At 47.9% G+C, this 24,429-nt stretch overlaps 1 protein-coding gene across 1 annotated transcript; it reads right to left on the bottom strand.

The window, feature by feature from the left end:
• Positions 1–876: 876 nt before the first annotated feature.
• Positions 877–7,199, bottom strand: LOC144130161 ((3R)-3-hydroxyacyl-CoA dehydrogenase-like). The gene is made up of 3 exons (XM_077664167.1): positions 6,991–7,199; positions 6,075–6,268; positions 877–1,354 (listed from the first exon to the last, which is right to left on the bottom strand). The coding sequence occupies exons 1-3, from the start codon at positions 7,139–7,141 to the stop codon at positions 965–967; spliced, it is 735 nt and encodes a 244-aa protein (XP_077520293.1). The 5' UTR covers positions 7,142–7,199; the 3' UTR covers positions 877–964.
• Positions 7,200–24,429: the final 17,230 nt, after the last annotated feature.

Below are 24,429 nucleotides of genomic sequence, written 5' to 3'. Positions count from 1 at the left end.
GCGGTGACTGAAAGGTAAACTAAAACTGTCCTGTAAACAGCAGTCTTCAAAAAGCAAGCGTGAGAAAAACACCACCACTGAAAAAAATCATTGCGCGAAAACTGTGAGTATACAGCACAGACATTTCCACACAAATGTTAAAGAAAACCATGCTGTAACCTGGGTGGAAAGAAAACCTCCTAGTTATTGTCCGACCTGTGGACGGAGCCATCTTAGAAATAAAAATACTGCGGCGACAAAAAAAAACTGCCAAATTTAGCGAAGTTTTACACCAGCAGTTTTGGAAAAGCAAATTTTCCAAATCAAGCATAAAAAGTAGTGCTTAATCTAACAAATTAGATATAAAATTATTGAAACAAAATATTTTTATTGATCTCGCAAAGCCTCGTCACCTCGTATCCAAACACAAAGGCTCAAAGTCGAACTAATCCAAATCCAAACCATCATGAACGTTTGATCTCGGGACAGAAACACTGGAAGTCGATTTCCTTCTACCTTTTTTTCTGAGGTATTCAAAATAATTATTGAAGCTAACAGTGCTGGCGCATTCTACTCACGGCGAAGTTAAGACCAGCGACGGTCTTCGCAGCCAAATCAAGGATATCACGGGGAAGATTCACGCTTCGAGTCTTGGCAACAAGCAGCAAGGAACCTAAGCCCAAGGACGTCGTGCAACGCAGGCCCGCTGTGACCCACACAGCGAACCGTTCAGCGCTAACAGCTTGGGCGGGCGGCAGTTCGCGGCGGCACTCCGCGCGATGGCATCGCGCGGTGGGCTGAGGGCCGCTGAAGCACTTTCACACATCGCGTCGCCAGGTCAAGGCTGTGTCATGCCAAGGTTGTGGCTTTCGTCTGAAGATGCGTTACAAGCAGTCCTAACAAGTTCAGCAGTTTATTCATGAACAGGCAAGAAGCCAAGTCACTCTCCAAAAGTACACCTCGGTGGCACGTACTGGTGAATTCTTCACATGCTGTACACACCCGTCACTTCGAGCGCAGAGCCCGTGAGGTAGGAGCTCTGCGGGGAGCAGAGGAAGAGGATGGCTTCGGGCTCGCACATCCGCCCTAAGAGTGTCTTGGCTGTGCACACCCTCTGGCACTCCACTGACAGCGAATCGGCCATCGGTGTTCTCGTCAGCGCCGGCAGCACCACGTTGCAGCGGATGCCCTGTGGCCCCAGTTCTTGCGCCAACGTCTTGGTCAGCGCCATGACGCCCCCTTTGGCAGCGCTGTAGGCTCCGAACAGAGGACCACCGACCTTCCCCAGAATGCTGCCCACGTTCACGATGACAGCGTCGCCGACACCCGACGCAGCCATCGCCCGCGCGGAGGCCCTGTTCACAAGGAAGGTGCCCTGCACAAGAGTACACGCGATGATTTAGCTGTACAGTAGAGCCCACTTATAACAAACATGACGATCACGCGGGTTTCGTCCTTTATATCCGATGTTCGCAGTAAATGGACTCTCCAGGGCAGTCACGTTCTCCCCGCTGAAGCCCTTGTTACCACGAATCAACTTTAAAGATGGGGTATAACTAATTGTGATTGAAGCGGCAGCAGCAGCTGGTGGCCACATTAATCAGATACCTAGAGGTAGGAGTAAATTCAAGATGGTTCTTTGCGTTCCTTCGGAAGGGCACAGGGCCTCTTTAAACGTGAATTCGACGGTGTTGAAGGAGCAGACAATGATTGATGCCAGATGATGGAGACAAAGAGAAAATATATTTACAGGCCTGTACAAGGGCAAACTGCGTTACAAGTTGAGTCACACAGACAGTCAAGTTAACTGTAACTTAAACGATAAGATCTCACACAGAGAAACTCGAAAAGGCCTTGCTCATCGACCCGAGGTTAAAGCCTAGGTGCGTAGAATTACGTGCCACTGCACGGAGACTCTAGCTCAACTAGGTAGGACTGCTGTCGAATTATTTTACATGCAAATTTAAAATTTTCGCAAAGAAAGAAATTAGGGCGGTCGTACTTAGAGGCCCGCCCTAAGCTTCGATAACCAATGAAGGTAGCCACAGCCCCTGAAGGTTGGGCCCAAGTTCGAGCCCAGGGCTTGGCCAAAAAGAAAAAGAAACAAATAACAAAAACATTCTGAAAACCCTCTCCCTGGGGAGTTCTCACCCTTATCGCTTGATGTTTTCCCCTTCCCCTTCCCGGCCGCACCCGCGCGTCGCCTCTCGAAGGATGAAAAGTTTTTTTATTACAGGTAAATGGCGGGACCACTAACCCCCTGGCTCGTCGCAGGAATGTCAGATGGCGGAGGCCCGGGACGCTTTGGCGCCATCGAGAACGCCAGCAAAGGAAAGGGCCCATCGCGAAATGCGAGGCGGTTCGCATATTTGCGCAGACGCGCAGCATAGGGATCTGCTGCCGTGGGAATGCTGCCTAAGACGAAGCGGCGCCACGTGCTCATTGTGTGCGCCTCGCATGCTTTCTTGGTGCGCTTAGCAAAGCCAGGAGCCTTCGGCCGTCACAGCGATGCAGTCAAGCGTGCAGTGACTCCTGCGCCTTTGTTACAGTTTACGGGGGGACACGCGGGTGGGGCAGCTCGGAGCTTCACTGAGAGCTCTCCGCGTAGACCGGAGGCCCGCTGCGACCGCAGGCTAAAGGAATAAAAGAAAAACCTACTCGTTGATGAAGCGCGGCCTTACAGTAGGGGAGTGCTCATACTTGGCGTCCAAAGGCTTCGTCAGAGCACGAAGCTCTGCAATGTTGTCCGCAAGAACGTAGACATCCGAGGAAACATCTGGCCAGGTATGCATCAACTATTTGTTGCCACAATCTACATGCGTCTGATCAAATGCGTTTTCGAGAGCTCATCTATGTTTCAGTAGCGCAGCGCTCGCGGCAAGTAATGCACCAGCTGCACTGTGCGCTGCCTGAGGCTGCCTGCTTGTGGTAGCAGCACTAAAGATAGAGCCGACTGAGTAGGCGACGTATGCCACGTGACCAGCATGGCTCGGAAGGCATTACGACTTCTCAAATTGTTGCTGTTAGTTGATCCATGCCCATGACCAGTAGCTTCGTTTTCGAAGATACCCCTGCCTCTCCCACCGCGCTCATTCTTCTGCTTCGGATGCTTTGCCCAGCCGGCGTACACGGAGGCAATGATCACTCTCGTAGGCCATTGGCGCACACTTAGCCGACAGGTACTTACTGTTTCAATGCCGCCTTTTTATTGCGTTTTTGGGTCAACCACCTGTTCTTTCCGGGGCGTTGGCGCGATTGCTGAGAGACGTTGTTCGATTTCCGTGCTTGCTGGAAACGTGACCTCTTCAAATTCGAGGATAGATTACAGCCCATACTGACTCGCTATAACCGAGTGGTGTTGCTGAAGTTGTTTGTTGTATCTGAGATTAATTGTCATTGCTCTGATGCATATGATGATAGCTTGGTTGAGGTTTATGTGGGTTTAACGTCCCAAAGCTACTCAGGCTCGTAGGGACGCCGTAGTGAAGGGCTCAGGAAATTTGGACCACCGGGGGTCTTTAACGTGCGCTTACATCGCACAGTACACGGGCCTCTAGCGTTTCGCCGCCGTTGATATGCGACCGCCGCGGACGGGATCGAACCTGAGTCTTTTGGATCAGCAGCCGAGCGCCATAACTACTGATCCACCACGGCGGCTTCGTTCTTAACAAGCGGGCGTTCCTTATATTTGTGGCCGTTATAAGGGCTCGGCTTTATCGTGTTTTTTATTCATCACTGTGTTGGAAGGTCAAGAGAAGCTGGTGAGAGGAGTGTGTGAGCTGTTTGGTGGGTATCCGCCTTAATCCTTGTGGTGTGTGCCCATATTGCATGAGCCTGAGTGAAGCTTATGCTTACTGCTCACGCATGGGACGGCAATTTTATACTTGAACTGGACCGGCTTTTAATAATAGGTGTTTGTGCCTGTGCATATTTTTTCGATACCATTTGCAGCTGACAACTTATGAGCACATCATGTACTTTGCGAAATATGCGATATGGTCGAATAGACTTCACAGCCACTTAATGCTCTTTTATTTTGTCTCAACGGAGACCTATCTTACGTATCGAAGAGATATGTTGATGTGCTGGGAGAATGACGCAGTGCGAAGGTGGCCGGAAGAACTTCATGTGAATAAGAGTACTCTTGAAAACAATTCAAAAACCATGGGCGATGCCTCTTGTTCCATAGTGCAGAAAAGCTGTGTTTGTGCCGTATACCATTTACGTTAACCCACATTAAGCGAGGCGAGTTGGAAAGATTTGGCCGGCAGTTTTTTTATCTCTCTATACCCTTCGCAAAGCGTTTGAAAATACGTGCCTAGCAGAGAAGTCACTACTCTGATATATATGTAAGCGAGCAAAGTTTTATCTTCGTTTCCCCCCCCCCCCCCCCCCAGGCCATCAGACGGCTCTAGTAATGCAACAGGCTGTATGCATCCGCAATATGACTTTCTCGCCGTCCTCGCTGGGTATTCCTACTTAAGAGAATCAATTTTTATAACGGCTGCACGTAGAAGAATAAGCATTAGCAAGCACTATTACTGCATTCGGCCATGTTTCCCGGATTTCGTGAAAAGCATGGCCTAGTAGAGAAAATAGGCAATAACCGGTGCTAGTTGGCGGTTCAATGTACGGGTAGGCTTCCTGACGGATACTAGAACACAAGGTTATCACAAAGACGCGCTTCGTTCATCCTCTTCCGCCCTTTGTGTTAGACTCGTGCTTTTAGTGTCCGTCAGAAGCGGTATCTCTGCAGGGTAAAACGGCTCCCAACGCCATTGGTGCTATGTGAACTACTGGCTTGACATAATAAATCACATCTCATATTTGTCATGTATAGGCTTCGGTGTAAAATAACAAAGTCGAGCCAAACAGACGGAGTTTGTCAAGATGCACGCCACCCAGACTCGCCTGTCACGACACCTTTGCAATGTCAAGATCAGCCAGGCGTGTTAACGGAGAAAGAAAAAAAAATGTCAGTCGATTTGGGTAAATATCCCAAATGCGGATATGTGCGCTAGCACGACATCAGTTGTCGGTTAGAACTACGACCTACAAGGTGGTACCAGGCTAGCACCTAATTACCATCCCAACTTCTTCCATTTGTCTACTGCGCAAGCATCGTTCGAATCACAATCTCCTAACCACTGCTGATCATTACGCTTAGCTCGGTGCTTAGGGGCGGTGCCGCCTAATTAGCGTCCCAGGTTCTAGGCAGACAGAAAGACAGGCGGACGGACAGACAGACAGACAGACAGACAGACAGACAGACAGACAGACAGACAGACAGACAGACAGACAGACAGACAGACAGACAGACAGACAGACAGACAGACAGACAGACAGACGGGCGGACGCACCGACGGACGGACAATAAACAGACAGACAGAGACAGACAGACAGACAGACAGACAGACAGACAGACAGACAGACAGACAGACAGACAGACAGACAGACAGACAGACGGACGGACGGACGGACGGACGGACGGACGGACGGACGGACGGACGGACGGACAACAAACAGACAGACAGAGACAGACAGACAGAGACAGACGGACGGACGGACGGACGGACGGACAGACAGACAGAGACAGACAGACAGTCATACCAACCGACAAACGGACGGACGGACGGACTGACGGACGGACAGACAGACAGACATACAGACTGACAGACGGACGGACGGACAGACAGACAGACAGATAGACGGGCAGACAGACGGACAGACAGACAGACAGACAGACAGACAGACAGACAGACAGACAGACAGACAGACAGACAGAGAGTCAGAGACAGACAGACGGACGGACGGACGGACGGGCAGGCAGGCGAGCAATGCTTTAATGCAGAAATTACCACTATACTACTAGCACACTTAAACAAAAAGTGGCACTGAAGGCACTTTTATAGCGACAGGAAAAAAAATAAAACGCCTGGAGGAGCAGAAAACACGGTGGAGATCTGAATATTTCGGACAATAAACTCGAGTCAAAAATATCCTAATCGAAATCTATAGAAGAAATGAGCATGGACAGGGCATGCAATGCGAAGACGAGGTAATCGATGTTGCTTTGTGGTCGTTGGGACGCTGACCTTTAGGTTAGTGCGGATGATTCTGTCGAAATCATCGTCTGCTGTGTCTACAAGAGGCGTATGAAGGATTACTCCAGCGCTGTTCACAACGATGCTGACTGGCAAAGGTTCGGTGTCCTTGATGAGGGCGAAAAGCTTCTCCACGGATTCCGAGTCGCCGACGTCCACGAACGCTCCTCTGTGGCTTCGGGAACCTGCGAGGCATACATTTCATTCCACGTTACCGGTAAAAGGCACAGACGAGATGGCTATATCTCCTGTATCTTGCTCGAGCAAAACGTGAACGATGCATAATTGAGCGCAGATTTGAGAGTATACGCGCTATTAGTGAGAGCTCATTCCATTATGTATTGGTGGCTACCCAGATCAGCCAGTGAGATAATTGTAAAGTTTAATTTTATTGCCTATTCAGCTTCTCAGATGTTCCAGACACCTGCAGAAAGTTCTGGCAGCGCGACACATGAAGCTGTCCAGCTCAAAGAAAAGTGTATTAGAAGTTTTTTTTTCTTTTTAGTTTCCTCTTTTAGTTCATCTTTAATACTGTAAGCGCAAGAAACACACCACATCTTACCGCTTCAGGACATTTTAAGTGGTGATCATTCCAGTGACCACGTTTTATCGCAAATTAACCAGAAGCTACCATGCGCGGATGCTCCAGGGCATCTGAAAGAACGCCAGGTGTATAGAGAGCAGTCCATATTTCCGTTCTATACTACTTCTCCTAGGTGCCCGAGGCGTTTGCGTCGGCATCGTGAACCACATCCTTCAGGAAAAGGCACCGCTGTTGTTAGGGCGAGTATATTGTGAGCCCCATCTCAAAGCACAAGCAAAATCCTCTAGAATAAAATAAAGAAATATTAACGCGAGTGTATACAGCGAGCCATGATCGAGGAGGCTATTAATTTCGGGAGCCTACCTGGCAGGGATTGGGCCACCGAGTTTGCTGCATCCAGGCGGCGGCTGGCCACCACCACTGTGGCCCCCTGGGATGCCAGGGCGTGGCAGGCTGCCTTGCCGATGCCGCTCGTTCCTCCAGTCACCAGGGCTAGCCGACGTTGCAGGGACATGCTGCCGCTGAACACGAAGCGAGGTGCCCGCGCTGTCCGTTCTCTTTGCGCACGCTCTGATAAGATGCCGCGTATAGGCACTTAAGTGCTATTGTCTTCGCGAGCAATACCCGGTCGAATAAAACGCGTGCGCCTGCGCATATTTTTCTGACCCCTCCTTAAACCTTTTATCGCTTCTTTTATTTTTTTTTTCTGTCTCGCTGTGCATTTATCTGGAAGAGAGGCTAGTCGTTTGTTCGAAATACGCTCAGAAATGACAGAACTGCTGCGCCATGTGTACCGCTTTGCGAAGCGCCGTCGTAGTGGAGGGCTCCGGAATAATTTCGACTACCTGGGGTTGTTTATCGTGCACTGACATCGCACAGCATAGCGACGATTTTTCCATTTTGTCCCCACCGAAATGCGGCCGCCGCGGTCGGGATTGCGCCCGCGCCCTCGCTCTCAGCAACCAGGCACTATAACCACCGAGCCACCGCGGCGGGCACTGATCGTCATTCGGTGAACTTGGGCGATAACTTGAAAGGTGACAGGTAGTGGTCATGGTGGAAATGTGGAAAAGCGCAGTAACTCTGTCGCTTAGTGTAGACACTTGAAACGGCCGCGCGGCGGCGTTTTGATGGAGACGAAACTCTTAGGAGCACATGTGCTGTGCGATGCCAGTGCGCGTTAGATAGCCACGAGTGGTCGAAATTATTACCGAGCTCTCCACTACGGCGCCTCTTTCTTCTTTCACTCCCATCTTTCTACTTTTCCTTACGGTGCGAATGAGAAGTCACGTAGAAGTGATACAGTTACGGCGCATTTAATTTCCTGACAACGAATCTCCGATATTCAACGTATGCTTTCAATACGTGGCGCTGTTCAAACCACAGCTTATCTTCGCTATCCTCCCCAAGGACATGCCGCGCTTGGCGAAACACGGTGGAGCTGGACGAACGGCGGGCTCTAGCCGAACAGGCAACCGATCTTCTGGGTTCCAAATCTGACTGCAGAATGAAGGTACTATTCTGACCGACCGAAAGGAATGTGTTCAGCGTTCACGCTGCGCGTGGCTTACGAGGGACGAGTCGTAGACGAACTCCTAAGACGGAGTGGCGCTGCTGCCGCGGGCTACGGTTAACAGCTAGCAGTATGGCCCATTGGAATGTATAGAAACAAAAGTTTTCAAAGTGTACGGTGTGTCCACGATGGATCGAACACGCATCAATCGTCGATGTTTTGAATCTTCACGAAGACAATGCAAATGCTCATCCGGAAGAACGTATCCAAAGTGATTTTCTCGAGAAAAAAAATTCCCTTCTCGCAAGCAAAAAGATCACACAGCCTGTTTGAGACTCACGTTTCCAGATTTTGAAAAAATAATGATTCGATGATAATCCTTCGATGTTACCAATTCATTTCTTTTGTCTTAAAACTGCATAAAATATGAATCGAGTGAATGGCTGTATTTTTGTGCGGAATGTTACTTGATTTTCTGTACAGCACGCTTTAACAAATTGGGCTGATGCTGAGGCGGTGATCGAACATCGAGCGTTAACACACCTAACATAGGTGAACGGTTCAAATCCCCGCTGCGAGCTAGGTCTAACGTAACTAGCAATAGGCTTATGCTCCTCAAAACGCTGAATCGTATGCCACCATCCAAAACATTATGCGGCAAACGGTTGGCCCACAAACGTTATACAAATGGCGGGACTAAATGGCTCGACTTGAAACCTGCCAGACGCGGATATATACACCGAATAGACATAGTTTAGTTTTCAGTTGTGGTGCTCGGGCATCACGCTGCCGCCTTTTTTGCCACTGCTGGAGCGGCGATACCTCGCCCACACTGTCTTTAGTGGCCGTAAATTGTATGTGGGGCACGTCACACAGCCTCCTCTTCGTGTTTGCCGTGCACTGCAATCTCTGAAAACTAAACATTTTGACTGGTTGGGTTTGAAGACCTTATAATGAACTGCACATCTCGAACCAAAAATTTGAACTTCTACCCAACGTTTCGAAGCCCACTCGGCTCCTTCATCAGGGGTGACTGAGGGCAGTAGCTAGCGTCTTTTAAGTATGAAGGGGAAGGGGGAGGGAGGGGGAGGTCAAAGGAACGGCAGCTGTGACGCGAAAGGCGCGGGGGAGGGGGTTAAGGCTGTTAGTCACGCTGGCGCACTGCAGGGAGGTGGTGAATGGCGACTTTTTTTCGTTGCGTTGAAGAGCGAAGTCCCTGGGCATATACTGGGGGAAGGTTTCTTTTTGTGCGGTTGATATTATTCGGGGTGGTTTGGATTTGCCAGAATTCCAGAAGGAGCTTTTTGTGGTAATTTGTTTCGGTTCCGAGGATGCGGGTTTCTTCGAAGTTGATTCTATGGTCGGAGTCCTCGGAATATTCGGTTAAAGTTGTTTAAAGTTAAAATTTTTGGTTGGAGATGTGCAGTTAATTATAAGGACTGCAATCTCTGCTGTGCTCATCTTTCTGGAGAGGCCGCACGGGGTAGGTGTGCCGCGCGGCGCTCGGGCCGCCACGTTCGAGGGGTGGGTTCGCCTTTCCTTCTGTGTCCGTCTGCTGCCGGCTCCAAACTCTCTTTTACCTTCTCCGTTTGTTTCGGGGAGGGGGGAGGGATGATTGCCCGGCACGGGTACTCCCCTCCTATTTGTTGGGCACGCGCCTCAGGGAATCCAGCCCTGATGCACCAATAAATCGGGGTCCGCATGCTTTTCGTATGCCTGTATTCTACGCAGTGGCGGTGGCTTCACGTCAGCACGCCCGCCGCGTCATCCCCGACTTCGACGTTAAAGCAAGCCGGTTAGTGGAGGCCATCGGCGCGTTGCTTCTTCCTTTGTTGCCTCCAGAACGCCACGGCGGGTGCGTGCGCTTCGTGGTTCCTTCCGGGCCACTTGCGGGACTTCATGTGGCGCTTCGAATGGAGAGTTTTGCCTACGCGTGACCGCCTGGAACGCTGGGGTGTCACACGGACATCGCAGTGTCCTAACTGCCCTCTCCAAGAATCCAACCGCCACGTGGTACAAGAATGATCTGTGGCCCGTGTTTCTGGAGGGCGGTGCATGCCTGATTTCCAGGTCTGGGAGTGCGACGATTTTTAGCCAGCAGTCGTCCTCCTCGCGGACACTTCGCGCATCTGGTGATATTTGCCGGTGCTTTTTCGCTCTCTGGCGCAATCGCTGTGAGGCTGTCCCGCCAGAACGCCGTCGCTGTGCTCTTTTTCCGCCCAATTGTGTGCCTTCGTGGAGAGCTCTTAAGCTTCCCTTCGGAAGAGCTGTTTTTCCTTGGGGAGGATGCTCCTTCGCCAGTTGTCTTTCCCTTTCCTGTCCGTTTCGGACGGGCGCGCAAGGGTCGTTTTTCGGCCGGTCTGGTTCTTGAAGCTGGATTGTAATTCTCGTTTCATGTCGCTTATTACAACCATTCATATTTATTCACTGTATGTGTAAATATTGGCCCAAAACACATTACAAATGCATTTCCTGTCAGTCACTGTATATGTATTCATTCTTACTTTGTATTAATTGTATATACCTTCATGCATATCACTGCTCTCTTCCTTTTGCATTTTGTATATAATCATCATGACTGGCGACTAGCATGTAAATAGTGACTCATTTTGTGTTGTACTTGTGTGATGTGTACTCGGTCTTGCGTCTCGTTACCGGCGGTAACTTACCGCTCGTTCCAACGTCAATGTCAATGCAATTATCAGTGTCAAATAAACTTTTTGTAACCAATTTTGTTATTTTAATCACTTCGGTTACCATTGGTGTTGTATGCGTGAGCGTAAAGGGAAGGCTCTACGGAAAGCGTGCGCGCAACGAGCATACGACCCTTCGCCCGTAAGTCAAAACAACGCACCAATGGAATGCCTTTCGCAAGGGTCTTCGAGATGACGTCAACTTTAAGGCTCGGGAGCCAGAGTAGAGATAAGGAGGTTGGCTTCTCGAAGGAACGAGTGGACGGCGTTTGATTTGAAATTTTACTGCTTTTCGGAGCACGCATGGCTCTAGTATTTTCAGAGGTTATCTTCGATGCCTCATCTATGCACTGGGCTTGCTTGTGTAAAATACCCAGACCCGTGGCCTGTGGCCCTTTAAGCTTCGCCTTTAATAGTGGAACGCGACATCATGTTGCAGCGCTGCCATCATCCGTTCGGCGCGACGCTTAATTTGCCTGTTGGAAACACCTTTGAAAGCATTTTTCATTTTTTTCAATTGTTTCAATTAAATATTTGATCAATTGCACAGTCAATATTTCTTTAGTCAATCATATAATGAAAAGCTACAATGATTTCATTAATCTTTAATCGCCTATCACACACCAATCAATCATCTATCACTACAGGCACCATTTACCATGATACTATCCTTTTTTACCCAGCCACTGATTATTTCCGACACGCGGTGCCGACTACCACTGCGCAGACTGCTTTTTCGACCGAACGACGTGCATACGCTGTCGCGTAATACGTGACAGTGACAGGACATACATCCTGCAACTCTGTTTTAGAGCGTTAACTCTACTGGTAGCGTTCCGAGCCTCTGAGTTAAGCTGATTGCACGGCTAGAATTAAAAATGGGAGAAACACTCAAGCTCTGCCTTCAGTATATGACGCTATAGCGTAATGCGTTAATTCCCATATATGCAGGAGGTCATTCTCACATTCATAGATATCTGGGAGTCCTCATACCGCCGAAACGTGTGGGACTCAAGTTGCAGTCGTAGTTCATTGGCACATCGTTCTCAACAAACCCGATGCCACTAACGCCAGCATAGCTTCCGGGCAGCAAGCCGAACGAACGGGCAGCAAGCCGCAAGCTTCGTGGTGAACGCGCCTTGGATGTGCGCTGCGTTGTTCGCCGCTCACCGCATGATTCCTGCGTCCCCGCACGGCCCCACTGCGCCCGAACGAGACGAGCGGGACGCTGCCTTCGCTCCATCTGTTGGGCACTGGCGTGCATTGTGAGGAAGAGGAGGAGAGAGTGGTTTTAGTAGACGCCGCCTGACGGCGCTACGTGCGCGCCAAGGGAAGAAGAAAAGTAGCGGAAGCATACTTTGTAACTCGCTTAACTGCGACTTCCGTAATTTCCATGCTCATAATTACTAGTACATGTCTCTAAAACACCCTTCTAAGACAACATCGCATTCACTAGACGCGCCTTTGTTCATTCCAAACCATCCAGCTGGCTTCTCCCTTCCAAATATCTAGGTGTTCCTCTTAACAAATATAGAGACAACAATGACTTTTGGAAGGAGAAAGTTCAAGAACTGTCCACGCGTATACAGAAATGGTCGGGAAAGGAACTATGTATAATCGCGCGCGCAAACACATGTAACGTATACCTGGTTTCAAAAGTGTGCTATTTGTTGCAGGTCCTTTCGTGCTCTCGACTAAGCATTCAAAAGTTTCATCGTCTCTTCGCAGTTTTTGTTTGGCAGTCCTCGTGGGAGGAAACGCACAGCACACGGGCGCCTTAGCGTTTTTCCTCCATAAAAACGAAGCCGCCGCGGTCGGGTTCGAACCCGGGTACTCGTGATAATTTATTTCTGCGCTTGAGAAAAGCGGGTCTTTCCTTGCCACACTTGTACCTGAGGCAGGTGGTGTCAAGATTTACGTTTCTTCGATATCAACGCTACCATTTCCTGCGGACTTTTATTCAAGTGAGGCTTTCTTCGGCTTTGCCAAACTGTGTTATTTCCACTGTAGACGGGATGGGATGCTGTGAAAGCAGAATTTTGAAACAAGTTATATTTGCTTTTCGGTTTCTACATTCTCGGTTCAGTTTGGAATACCTTTCAAGAGAGAGAGAAAAACTTTATTGTTGGAGAGGAAGTCGGGGCGCGCCCCTGGGTCTCCGCACGACCCCACTGCACTCAAGTGTTTGTGTCCCTAAGGTCCATAACATTGGCAGCCCGGCCGGTGGTGATTGTCAGCACGGCCGGGTCCTCCAAGCGCAGCAGGGTCTCTCAGTCCTCCCAGGTCTTGAGGTCCTCTAGGCCCCGCGGGGAAGGGTCCGCCGGGCAGAGGGAGAGGATGTGGAGGGAAGAGGCGAATGGTTCTGGGCACAAGGTGCAGGCAGGAGTGGGGAAGGAGGGGTGATAGTGGGCTAGGGTCAGGGAATACCTTTCAAATGTCACGCGTATGAAATTGCTAAAAGATTTGCTTGACTGTGTCTTCCCCGAGCCCTTATATCGATCTCAGTATAGTTGAAGCCAAGGAGGAAATGTTTTAAAGAGGATAAGGAAAATGGTGGTGCGAGCGGGTGTGATGACGTTTACCTTCAAGTTGCACACTGGGGCGTTGCCGGTTAAAACATGGATGGAGAAAAGATTGCTTTTACCATGGGGTTCTGACTGCTTGTTGTGTCACAAACCAGAGTCAATAGAACTAGTATTTATTGATTGCTGGGATGCGCTGCTCTTTTGGGAATCGCTCCAGCGCACAATAAAGAAAGACTTACCCTTGACGCCGTATGGGATACGATTCCTGGACGCTGAGCCGGATCTATATACATAAGATGTAATTTTCCTTCGTGGCCTGCACATCATATGGCGAAGTAGGATGGCTGTACGACACTGCGATGAAGATGCGCGGTCTGTCCGAGATTAGTTCAGAGAAAACATATTTAAGCTGCGTGAAGTGTACAAGGAGCTATGTTTTGGAGAAGTTATCGAGTTGATGGGAGAGTTGTGTTCCTTGAAACAGTTTTGATTTTCTCGCGTGAGTGATACACATGTCCGCTCTTGATGTTTGAGAGTGCAGCGCAGAACATGTGTTTTTGATCTTTTGTAAACTGTCAAAACAGACAATAAAGACAAAAAAAAAAGCTGGCGTGGCGGGGCGGTTAGCGTGCTTTCTCGCACTGCGGTAGCCCTGGTTTGATACCCGAACTCGACCAATTTCCTACTCGTTTTTATTCATTAATGCTTCTGGGATTTCTGACTCACGGCCAACGCCACTGACGCCGGCGACGACGCCGGATTTTCTGCGAGACGGGAGCCCCTAAAGCTATCGCGTTGAAACATGGCAGCCTCCAATCGACGTTGTATCTCTATGGCGCCTAGTATCCCAGTGAATCTCATGGTAACCAAGGCTGTTACATAATGGAATCTATATAAATAAGATGTAATTTTCCTTCGTGGCCTGCACAGCATATAGAGAAGCACGATGGCTGTGCACTGTACGATGTCAGTGCACGTTAAAGAGTCCCAGGTGGTCAAAATAATTCCGGAGCCCTCCACTACGGCACCCCTTTCTTCCTTTGTTCTTTCACACCCTCCTTATCCCTTCCCTTACGGCGCAGTTCACGTGTCCAACGATATATATATAAGACAGATACTGCGCCATTTTCTTTTCCAAAAACAAGAATTATTATTATTAAACTGTGTGGAGAGAGAAGAGAGAGAGAAGTTGTTCCCAGGAAGAAATAAAAGGAAAGTGCACAGGCCTGCCCACTGGCTCAAGCCGAGCCACAATCGCTACCACGTGCAGATAGTAGGAGAGTTTAGGGACATAAACACTTGAGTGCAGTGGGGTCGTGCGGAGACCCAGGGGCGTTCCCCAACTTCCTCTCCAACAATAAAGTTTTTCTCTATCTCTCTCTAGGATAGTTTAAAGATGGGATAGAAAAACAGGATAGTAAAGACGCGCTAAAGACAAGGCCGATCCCGGAGGCAACGCAATACCGTGCCAACCGGTGGCGGGAGTGTAGCATCCTTCAAACTCTCCGCCACATTTCCAAAAATAAGTCCAATTGGACCCGTAACAGATACTCTACGGTGTCCGAACAATCTGCGCAGTGTGGATCCGGTATAGACAAGCGTCATATTTGTAAACAAAGGTGGCGCTGTGGTCGGCAGCGACACGGGGTGTAGGCAAACGCAGCGCGCGTATACACTGCGCCAAGCGACGCTGCCTTCGAAACCAACTCGCGTATGTGAATATTTCGAAGCGTGCGCGTCGCTTGTGGTTATAAACATTTTTGTTGGCAGTCTGTTCGCCAGATGGAATTAGCAGGCGGAGCGCTGCATCTGGTGCTTCTCCGCTCCTAGTTGGCGACAAGTAACGCGCAGCGCTTTCGCGCGAGGTATGGGGAGGAACTAATCATCCACAGTTCTCAGCTTATGGGCCGATAAAGCATATCCGATTCCTAGTGCAAGATAGGACGATGTGATGCACGAGGCGATTCAGCTTTCTCACACGACGAACCTTGCAATGTGTTTCCTATCTATTTTCACCGATCCGCTTCACTCCGGAGACCTTAGAAATTAGTGAACACTATAGCTGCTTTGAATAAGGCAAATGCGATCCGAGAGCTCCACAAGCGCACGCATAGACGTTTTCCACGAGCTTCAAACGAAATTTACGCTCACTCTGCTAAGCTGTAAAATTTTGCTTCTTATTTTAGAATTTATTCATGTGTTCGCATTGTGCTTTATCGGAGTGGCTTTTGGCGTGGAATTTGCTTTGTTCGCAGGGTTCTGATCGACGTACAATGTGAAAATTCAAGTAATTTGGGAAATTACACTGCGCGACCTTGTCGAGATGCTATAGCGTCGTTGGACCGCGTGTTGAAACGACACACTTGTTAAAATTCGCGAAAATGAAAACAAAAATACACTTTCGTGCGTGCTACTACCCGAGTCCGGTGCTTCTTCAAGCGCGGCACGGTGTGAACGCTGAAGGCGACTGGCTGCAGCTTTTTGTCCTTTTTTTGCGCGAAGTGTTGCTCGGGACGAGATCCGGGTGGTCAGCATCTGAAAATGGCCCCCTGCGTTCAACTTACGATCCAAAGCACACAGAATATCGCGCCTAAACTTATGCTGAGAGCACGACAGAATGAGAACGAGTCAGAGACACGATGCGAAGTCAGAGACACGAACCAACTTATTAAGTAGATTTGAATGTAGAAACTCAATATAATAACCCAATGTGCGAAAAGAGCTCGGCGTAATAACCCAAGAGCTCGGCGGTAATAAGCCGCGAAGCCGATCCGTCTCCGAACTTAATTGTCTTGCTCCTCGGCCCCTGCCCGCCGCTTTCCGCCTACCTGAATGCAATAAACTCGAGGAAACTGTCGCCGCTTCCTTTCTTCTGCATTGCAGCTCAACCAACCGCACCACAATTTGTCGGAACGCCGTGCAATGTGCCCAAAAACCCAGTGCGGAAGGTCCCGCTTTTTGCCTACACAACGAAAGTCGCTGCTGACGCCAGCGCCGCCGCATCTCTTTGACGTCACGGCCTGACGCTTGTATATATATATATATATATATATATATATATATATATATCCCTGTCAGACAGTCGTCAAAGTCGGGCCACTTAGTCCCGACTTTCGTGCAAAATTTGTGGGCTAACTGTGTGCAGCAGAATGTTTAAAATGGTGTCTTAAGATACAGCGTTTAGTGCAGCATAAACTTACTATTTAAGTTAGAGCCCAGCTGGCAGCAGGGATTCGAACCGGCGACATTTGTACCCTCAAGTACAAGTCTTTACGAATCTTCGTACGAACATTGCGGCTGAACCGTTTGTCACAGTGTGTTCGTGGTAGTGGCATACGATTTCGTTTTCGTACAGTACAAACTTCGTAGTTAAGTTAGTCTAGCTCGCGGCAGGGATCCGAACCGGTGACCTATGTTGGGTGTGTTAACACTCGATATTCGATCGTTGCCTCAGCGTCGGCTCATTATTTTTTCTTATGGTGTGCGGGCCAGTGCGCAGTCCTCTGCAAGCGGAATTCTTGAGTTCGTTGAGGCCCTGGTTCGTTTGTGAGGAGGCGTGTAAGAGGCAGGGCAGCCACGCTCCCAGTATCCAGATTTTCACCGTCGAGATCACAGCATCTACCATCGCTTACTATAATTTTCTACAGAGAAATTCTAAAAATCTTGAGTCGCAGCGCATACTTTTGAAGTATGTGTTCGCACGCTGAGGGGAGGGGGGAGGGGCTTCTTGCGGTGGGGATTCGTATTTAATTCTGCTAACTTCAGGAGTTTCAAGCTGCGTCTACAAGCGTAATTCCTTTTCATGACGTTTTCAGTACACTGCACAAAGTGTTGGGTTATTTGGTTGGCCTTTCGTTTGGTGAGAGCTGGGTCGCTTTCAACCCTCGGCGTACTTGCGCTACTACTCGGTTTGTACAGTGAGGAGCGTCATCGTCATCATCATCAGCCTGAGTACGCCCACTGCAGGGCAAAGGCCTCTCCCATATCTTTCCAATTAACACTGCTCTTTGCCAGCTGCGGCCACTGCATCCCCGCAAACTTCTTAACCTCATATGCCCACCTAACTTTGCTCGTGAAAAGCAACCTGAATATCACAAGCCCCGCCGATGGCAGCACCTGCCTTGACAGGGCAGGGCAGTGGCGCATCGCTTAATCACTGAACCACTGCGCCAGGAATGTTATGAGGACTCCCATGGATCTATGAATGTCAAATAGAGAATCACCAGTCACGAATATATTGGCATTCATTGATTATGAGTGAAAAATGAACCCTAACACCGAAACCGAAGTGCAAGCGATCTTATTCACACTTGGCCGAACTACGCAATTCGACCATGAATTTTTTTATCCGTATTCTGCAAGGTAATCTGGGTAATTAAGAACAATGCACTTGCCTTGCTTTGCAATATTAGTATTGACGTCATTGGCCATTAAGAATTTTTTCTATTCACTTCCACCGCTGTCACGAAATTCGGCGCACAATCAGAAAGCCTGCGCAGGGCGGAAGCAATCTCAACAGCGCGCGCCGTAAACCGTTCAGCAACATTGGAGAAACGAACTCCGGAGAGCGTGTAACCTCGTGTTGCTTCCTTCTCCATTACGCTCGCCGACGCGGCGTGAAAGGAACCATGTCCGCGCGCGTTGTGAACCATTCAAGAAGTTTAGAGAAAATATTACTCTTAGCCGACAGAGAGTGCGTAGCCTTGAGCGTGCTACGAATGCTATCTCCCCTTCGCTCGAGCGCAGGCGGCGATGAGCCGGAAAGAAGAACCTCGAATTTTCTGAAAACCTGTCCAATGGGGACGCGCACCCGGCGCGAGGATGAGAGTACAAATGTACGGTTAATACTGTGTGTATTTGCACGCCTGCCTTGCCGCGGAGAAACGAACTGGCGCGCACCTACAAAGGAAGGACGTTGTGTGTTGTCAGCCGCCGTTTAAGCTGCGGAGAAGCTTGACCGCACGACCCCCGGGTCAACGCCACTCGGCCAGCCACGGACCAGCGAAAAAGCGCGCGCCAGCCTTTGGGTCGGCCCTGTCGTGGTTCTCCGGTCATCACTCATGAGACTGTTCCAGTGCCCGGTGAACAAATTGTGCTCGTTTGTGTTAACTTCTCTCCTGCTTTAGTGCACTTTAGGTATACAATATATTTCTTGCAGTCTCTCGCGTGTGCTTCATTGCACGAGTTGCACTGTTTTGTAAATCACTTTTTATGTGCTCGTACGAGTGATTGTAAAATCCTCTGTGTCATCTCTTTCCTTTATAAACTTTGTTTTGTTTTGTCTTCCTTTAGCTCCGACCCATTCTCTGGCTTGCGACCGGCGAAATCTGGGCACAGAACGATCGACCACCCCTCATTTCACTTGGTAGCTGGTTTCTGGCTGAGCTTGCCACGCCGAGTCGAGGGCATCTCCTCTGAGGCCGCGACCGCTACCCACACACGCTCTAAGGGTGTCTGGGAGTGAACGCCATATGTGCGCGAAGGTGAAACCAGCTTACGCAATTCTTGCAAGCATTCATCTAAACCGTTGTCAGGGGCCCTGTACATAACACTGATGAAGTTCTCTGTCTTGGTATTAATAGATGCCATGACAGCTTCAGCACAGTTTAAAAACTACTCGATAAATTCCGATCTCTGCTCGGATATAATAACAATACTCCACCACCTTTGCGTTCAGGTGAATATTCTAAATTTTATGGCTCAAGGGCATATGTGGCGAAAGAGCGCCATGGCACAAGGTGTTTTTGACTACTCAAGGTGGAGTCAAAGACCCATGCTCCAACCATTTCACCCCAGATAATCCGAGCACCAGGCCAGGGGAAAGTTTTTACCTATTGTATCACCGATGGGTACCCGGCGGCACTGGGAATTGAACCGCGCACCTCCGGCATGCCAGGCGGATGCTTAACCACTTGGCGACCATTGCGGTTCGCCACCTTTGCGTCCTTTCGTGCAACAACTGTACTTAATAAAGCCGTCCAAGGTGTAGAGGCAACAGCCTGACTTCAGCAGGTTGGTCTCACATAACACTATAACATAAGGTGCCTCAGCTGCCTCTGATAAATATGAATAGAGTTGGCCCCAAGGTTACTTGAAACTTGTTATGTTTATCTGGATTTCAGTGATCCCAATTACAATGTTTCGGCTGTGATTTAATGCCTTTTGAAGGTGCGTTCCATTCCCGAAAAGACGAAAAAGTTTGCGATATCTTAGTAAACATTTATTAAGTTCCGCCTTGTGCTCCACTTGCACCACATTTGTACCAGGACATTTCCTTACTAAAACTTAAGCATTCGTGGTCCACACAAACTGGCAGCTGTTCGTATTTGCTATTGATTTGGTCTTAAACGGAAGTTTTGTCCTTTTTTGTGCTAGGTTGCCATTTATAAAAACAGCATTCGAACTCAATACCGGACTTTTGCAAATCCAGTGATCCTTTGTTTTACATTGATACCTTGAATTTCTTATTTTAAATTGAACTGCAGCCGCCGGGGTCCTTCCATCTCGTGCTCGCCGTCTGTATGGATTCTATATTTACTTAGTCTGAAAAGGGCAGCTTTAGACTTTCCGCTGGACCATGAATGACTGACTGTAGGTTTTGTTTACCCTGTTTAGGTTTGGTTTATGAGGATTTAACGTCCCAAAGCGACTCAGGCTATGAGGGAAACCGTACTGAAGTGAAGGGCTCCTTTAGAAACGCTGTTGCATTCTACGCTTTTTTACGAAGAATACTGTTCTCTTTGGTGACAATTCTGCAATTCTTTAATCAGTATCTCGAAGAGTGATCACGGTTTCTAAACACCTAATCCTCTCCTGCATGTCTTCTATTGCTTGGCACTGGCCATTTACGTCCTTGAATATTTCGTCTTTTTTGTTGACACTGCGCAAGGGATGAGGACGCGAACGAAAGAGGAAAGACACAACGGTGTCTGTGTCTACACCCTCGCCTCTTCCAATGTTTAATCCATCAAGCATGATCAAACAACTAGCCTGCACCTCAAGTCTTGTAATATTTCGTAGCACAGTTTGCAAATAAATCTACAGCTTTCTCCATTTTTATAGTTCTTTTCACTGCCATATCTAGACGAGTTTTCATTGCGTCTGTTTTAGTGCCTGCCCCTCGGGTACCTTTTATGATCCACTCACTTTATGAACCAATCAATAAATTGTATTGTTGCTTGAATTGAAATACAGGTAACGATAATATTAAGCAGGAGGGCAACAAGTGGAACACCATGGGGATCCCCTGTACAAGCTATATGTGAGAAAACGATGAACTGGGCGAACATAAACGAAACGTTTTACGGAGTTCAAGCTCATTATTCTAGAAATTGAATGAACAACCAACAGTACAAAGAAGACAACAGAACGATTCGCTATCGTAAAAGACCAATAAACTCAAAGCATATTGTGTAAAGAAAAAATAGTTGTCAGTCCATGTTTCTAGCGGCATTATAAAGACGCAAATAATCATATAATAGAGTGGCTCACATAGCCGTGCTTTTGAAATGACTTGGAAGAACACAGGAACGATACAAACACTGGTGCGCAAACTGAAGTTTATTGCAGTGTGCACACATATGTACGCTTTACATGTCAATACAGAAATCCCGAAAAACGCAGTTAAAGCAGAAACTTTGCGGTCACATCAACAAGCATCAATAATATACTTTCTCCCAGCAGATCCGTTTTCCCTTGTTATTATTTTTCTAAGGATTGCTTTTTTTGTTTGGAAAGCAAAACTGACGGGTCACTTAGACAAGTTCCTTCTTTTCCGGATCAGATGCAGTAAGCTGCCCACAGCTCCCTGATTAATCTCTGGATTTCGGTAGAACTGCACTCTGTTGGAAGAGAGGTTTGCAGCTCTCACACGTAGCGCAATGGGCCGCCACATTTCTAGGTGAGTTAATCTGGCCACAGTTGCGATTATGCACTATAAGTCTTTCATTTAGACATCTGCCAGTCTGGCCCACATATGCTCGACCACAAGATAGCGGTATCGTGAAAACCACTTCTTCAGAGCACTCAACGAACCTATTTGTATGCCTGACTCCACAAGAAGCCTCTTCTCTAGGACTGGCTTCGTCACTTATCTTCGCGCACATTGCTTTTAATTTTTTTGGTGCAGAAAAAACTGCTTGCACCTCCCGCCTTTCAGCAACTTTTTTCAAGTTGTAGGAAAGTGCGTCAATGTACGGTAGAACCACAGGCTTTTAGTTTTCTTTCTTTTTGCCTCGGTCCGATCCTTTCACAAATCTTTTAAGCACTTTTTCTGCTAGTGGTACTAGCAGTTGTCTCGGCTAACCAGCTTTTTCCAGTCTTGCTGCCTGGTAGTTCACGCTTTTTCTCATCTTGTGGCTGCAGAACTTTTTACAGCCTACACGAAACAAGACATTGCCATGTTTTGCTTGATCAGCTTAGAGTGGACCGAGTCATATGGCAGTAGGCCTTTTTCGCTGCGTGTTGCGTACTCCCAGCACAAGTGAGTTTTCATAGATAAAGCCAGGTCAAGGATCTGTAGGTGGCCGTTTGTGGGAACTTCATGAGGAACGTCAGCACTAAGTGGGCTAACTTGAATCGTCCCAACGTTTTTTCTACGTGGTCGGGTGTGGCCAGTGTGCTGTCAGTCCAGAATAAAAAGTCATCGACGTAGCGAAAGCACTTTGTGACACCGAGCGGCGCCAAGGCTTCTTTAAGTTACTTGTCCACTTTGGTAAGAGGTAACAGAGAACGGGGGCTACGGTGCATCCAATATATATCCCGTCATTTTGAGAGAATACCCCTCCTTTCAGCTCTATATACAATGACGTAAGATACGCCTTCAAGAGGTCGAGGAAATCTGTAGTCCTGATGCCACACTCGTGCATAAACTTGACAGATTCAAATATCAGACGGGCAGATGTCTAAAAGAGCATAATCGCAACTGTGGCCAGATTAACTCACCTAGAAATGTGGCGGCCCATTGCGCTACGTGTGAGAGCTGCAAACCTCTCTTCCAACAGAGTGCAGTTCTACCGAAATCCAGAGATTAATCAGGGAGCTGTGGGCAGCTTACTGCATCTGATCCGGAAAAGAAGGAACTTGTCTAAGTGACCCGTCAGTTTTGCTTTCCAAACAAAAAAAGCAATTTGAAATGTAATAACAAGGGAAAACGGATCTGCTGGGACAAAGTATATTATTGATGCTTGTTGATGTGATCGCAAAGTTTCTGCTTTAACTGCGTTTTTCGGGATTTCTGTATTGACATGTAAAGCTTACATATGTGTGCGCACCGCAATAAGCTTCAGTTGACAGTTTGTGCACCAGTGCTTTTGCGTTCCTGTGTTGTTCTAAGCCATTTCAAAAACTCAATTACTTTTGACCATGTTAACTATCACATTGACCAATTTGAAGCCCCCTTAATATATTACAGTATTGCAGAAAAAAAGGTATACCCTAAGTTGTCGTTGAAGCTAGATAAACATGTGGAAGTTTTAATCCCTAACTAAGATAATTCCAAATAGATATTCCGGGGAAACCGAACATCGGTTTTCTGTAATTTTTTTTAACAGCAGCGTTTATTTCATGGTGGGGGAACAACGGGACAAAGGCAGGACAAGCGCTGACAAGCAACTGAGTTTATTGAAGAACGAAAAGTGGTAATATATAGTCAACGTAAACAGTAAACATTAAAAACAGAAAAAAAAAACGACAAGAAGGGGGTAAACAACCTATGCCATGTGCAAGTCCAGATATTAAATTTCCTTGTCGCTTCATGTCACAGAAGGATTGCTGATGCCCTTTTCTCCTAGATTATGAATGTTATATGCTTCCATGATTTTTCGGGTCACCTTGTTCTGATGGTAGAACAGCACTGCTGTCTTCTTGTACAGTGGTTCGCATTTTCATTTTTTGCAGCGAAACATTTTCCCAGGAGCCAGGCTATCTTTTTATATTTTTCTCTTATGTTCTTTCTCTTTTTCGTGTTTGCACTTGCAACTAGCGCAATGAGCGGCAACATGGCAAAGAGGGTCATTTTTTCGTGCGCATTCGTGCTCTATTAACCACTTATTCAGGCATCTGCCTGTTTGCCCAACATAGGCGGCACCGCACTTGAAGGGTATCTGGTATACCACGTTTCCTTTGCAGTCAACACAGGGTGACACATGTCGAACCTGGCAACCCTCCTTCTTTGTTTGTTGTGCCTGCGAGACTTGTTTGCACATAGCATTCAGTTTTCTAGGGCAGAAAATACGACATCGACGTCGTACCTGCCTGCAACCTTCTCGAGGCCGACATGTAATGCTTGTAAGGGACTACAGCCAGTCTTCTTTTCTCCTTCCTTTCATTGGAGTTACCGCTCTTAACACTTTTCAGCAGCTTTTCTGAACCAGCTTTTTTGTATACCAGATGCCCTTCCAGTGCGGTGCCGCCAATGTTGGGCAAACAGGCAGATGCCTGAATAAGGGGTTACTGGAGCACGAATGCGCAAGAAAAAATGACCCTCTTTGCCATCTTGCCGCTCATTGTGCTAGTTGCAAGTAAAAACACGAAAAAGAAAAAGAACATAAGAGAAAACTATGCAGAGGTGGCCCGGCTGCTGAGACAAAGTTTCGCTGAAAAAAATGCAAATCCGAACCGCTGTACAAGAAGACAGCAGTGCTGTTCTACCATCAGAATAAGGTGACCCGAGAAATCATGGAAGCATATCACATTCATAATCTGGCAGAAAAGGGCATCAGCAATCCTTCTGTGACATTAAGTGAGAAGGAAATTCAATATCTGGACTTGCACATGGCATAGGTTGTTTACCTCCTTTTGGTCGTTTTTTATGTTTTTATATGTTATTGTTTACGTTCACTATATATTACCACTTTTCGTTCTTCAATAAACTCAGTTCCTAGTCGGCGATTGCCCTGCCTTTGTCCCGCCTTTGTTGCGCTGTTCACCCACCATGAATGCTTACCAACTCGTCCAAATGTCAGCTTTACTCAATGCGTTTTTTTTTTGCTCGTTGGTTTGAAGTTCTTACGCACATAGCGCTAGACCGACGAAGACGACACAGATTTCACTCCCCTATATATTCTGTACT

Source organism: Amblyomma americanum, chromosome 4, assembly GCF_052857255.1.
Source record: "Amblyomma americanum isolate KBUSLIRL-KWMA chromosome 4, ASM5285725v1, whole genome shotgun sequence".
NCBI classification, from domain to species: Eukaryota; Metazoa; Arthropoda; class Arachnida; order Ixodida; family Ixodidae; genus Amblyomma; species Amblyomma americanum.
The sequence above is the reverse complement of the archived record's forward strand: the minus strand, read 5'-3'. Positions and strand labels throughout refer to the sequence as shown.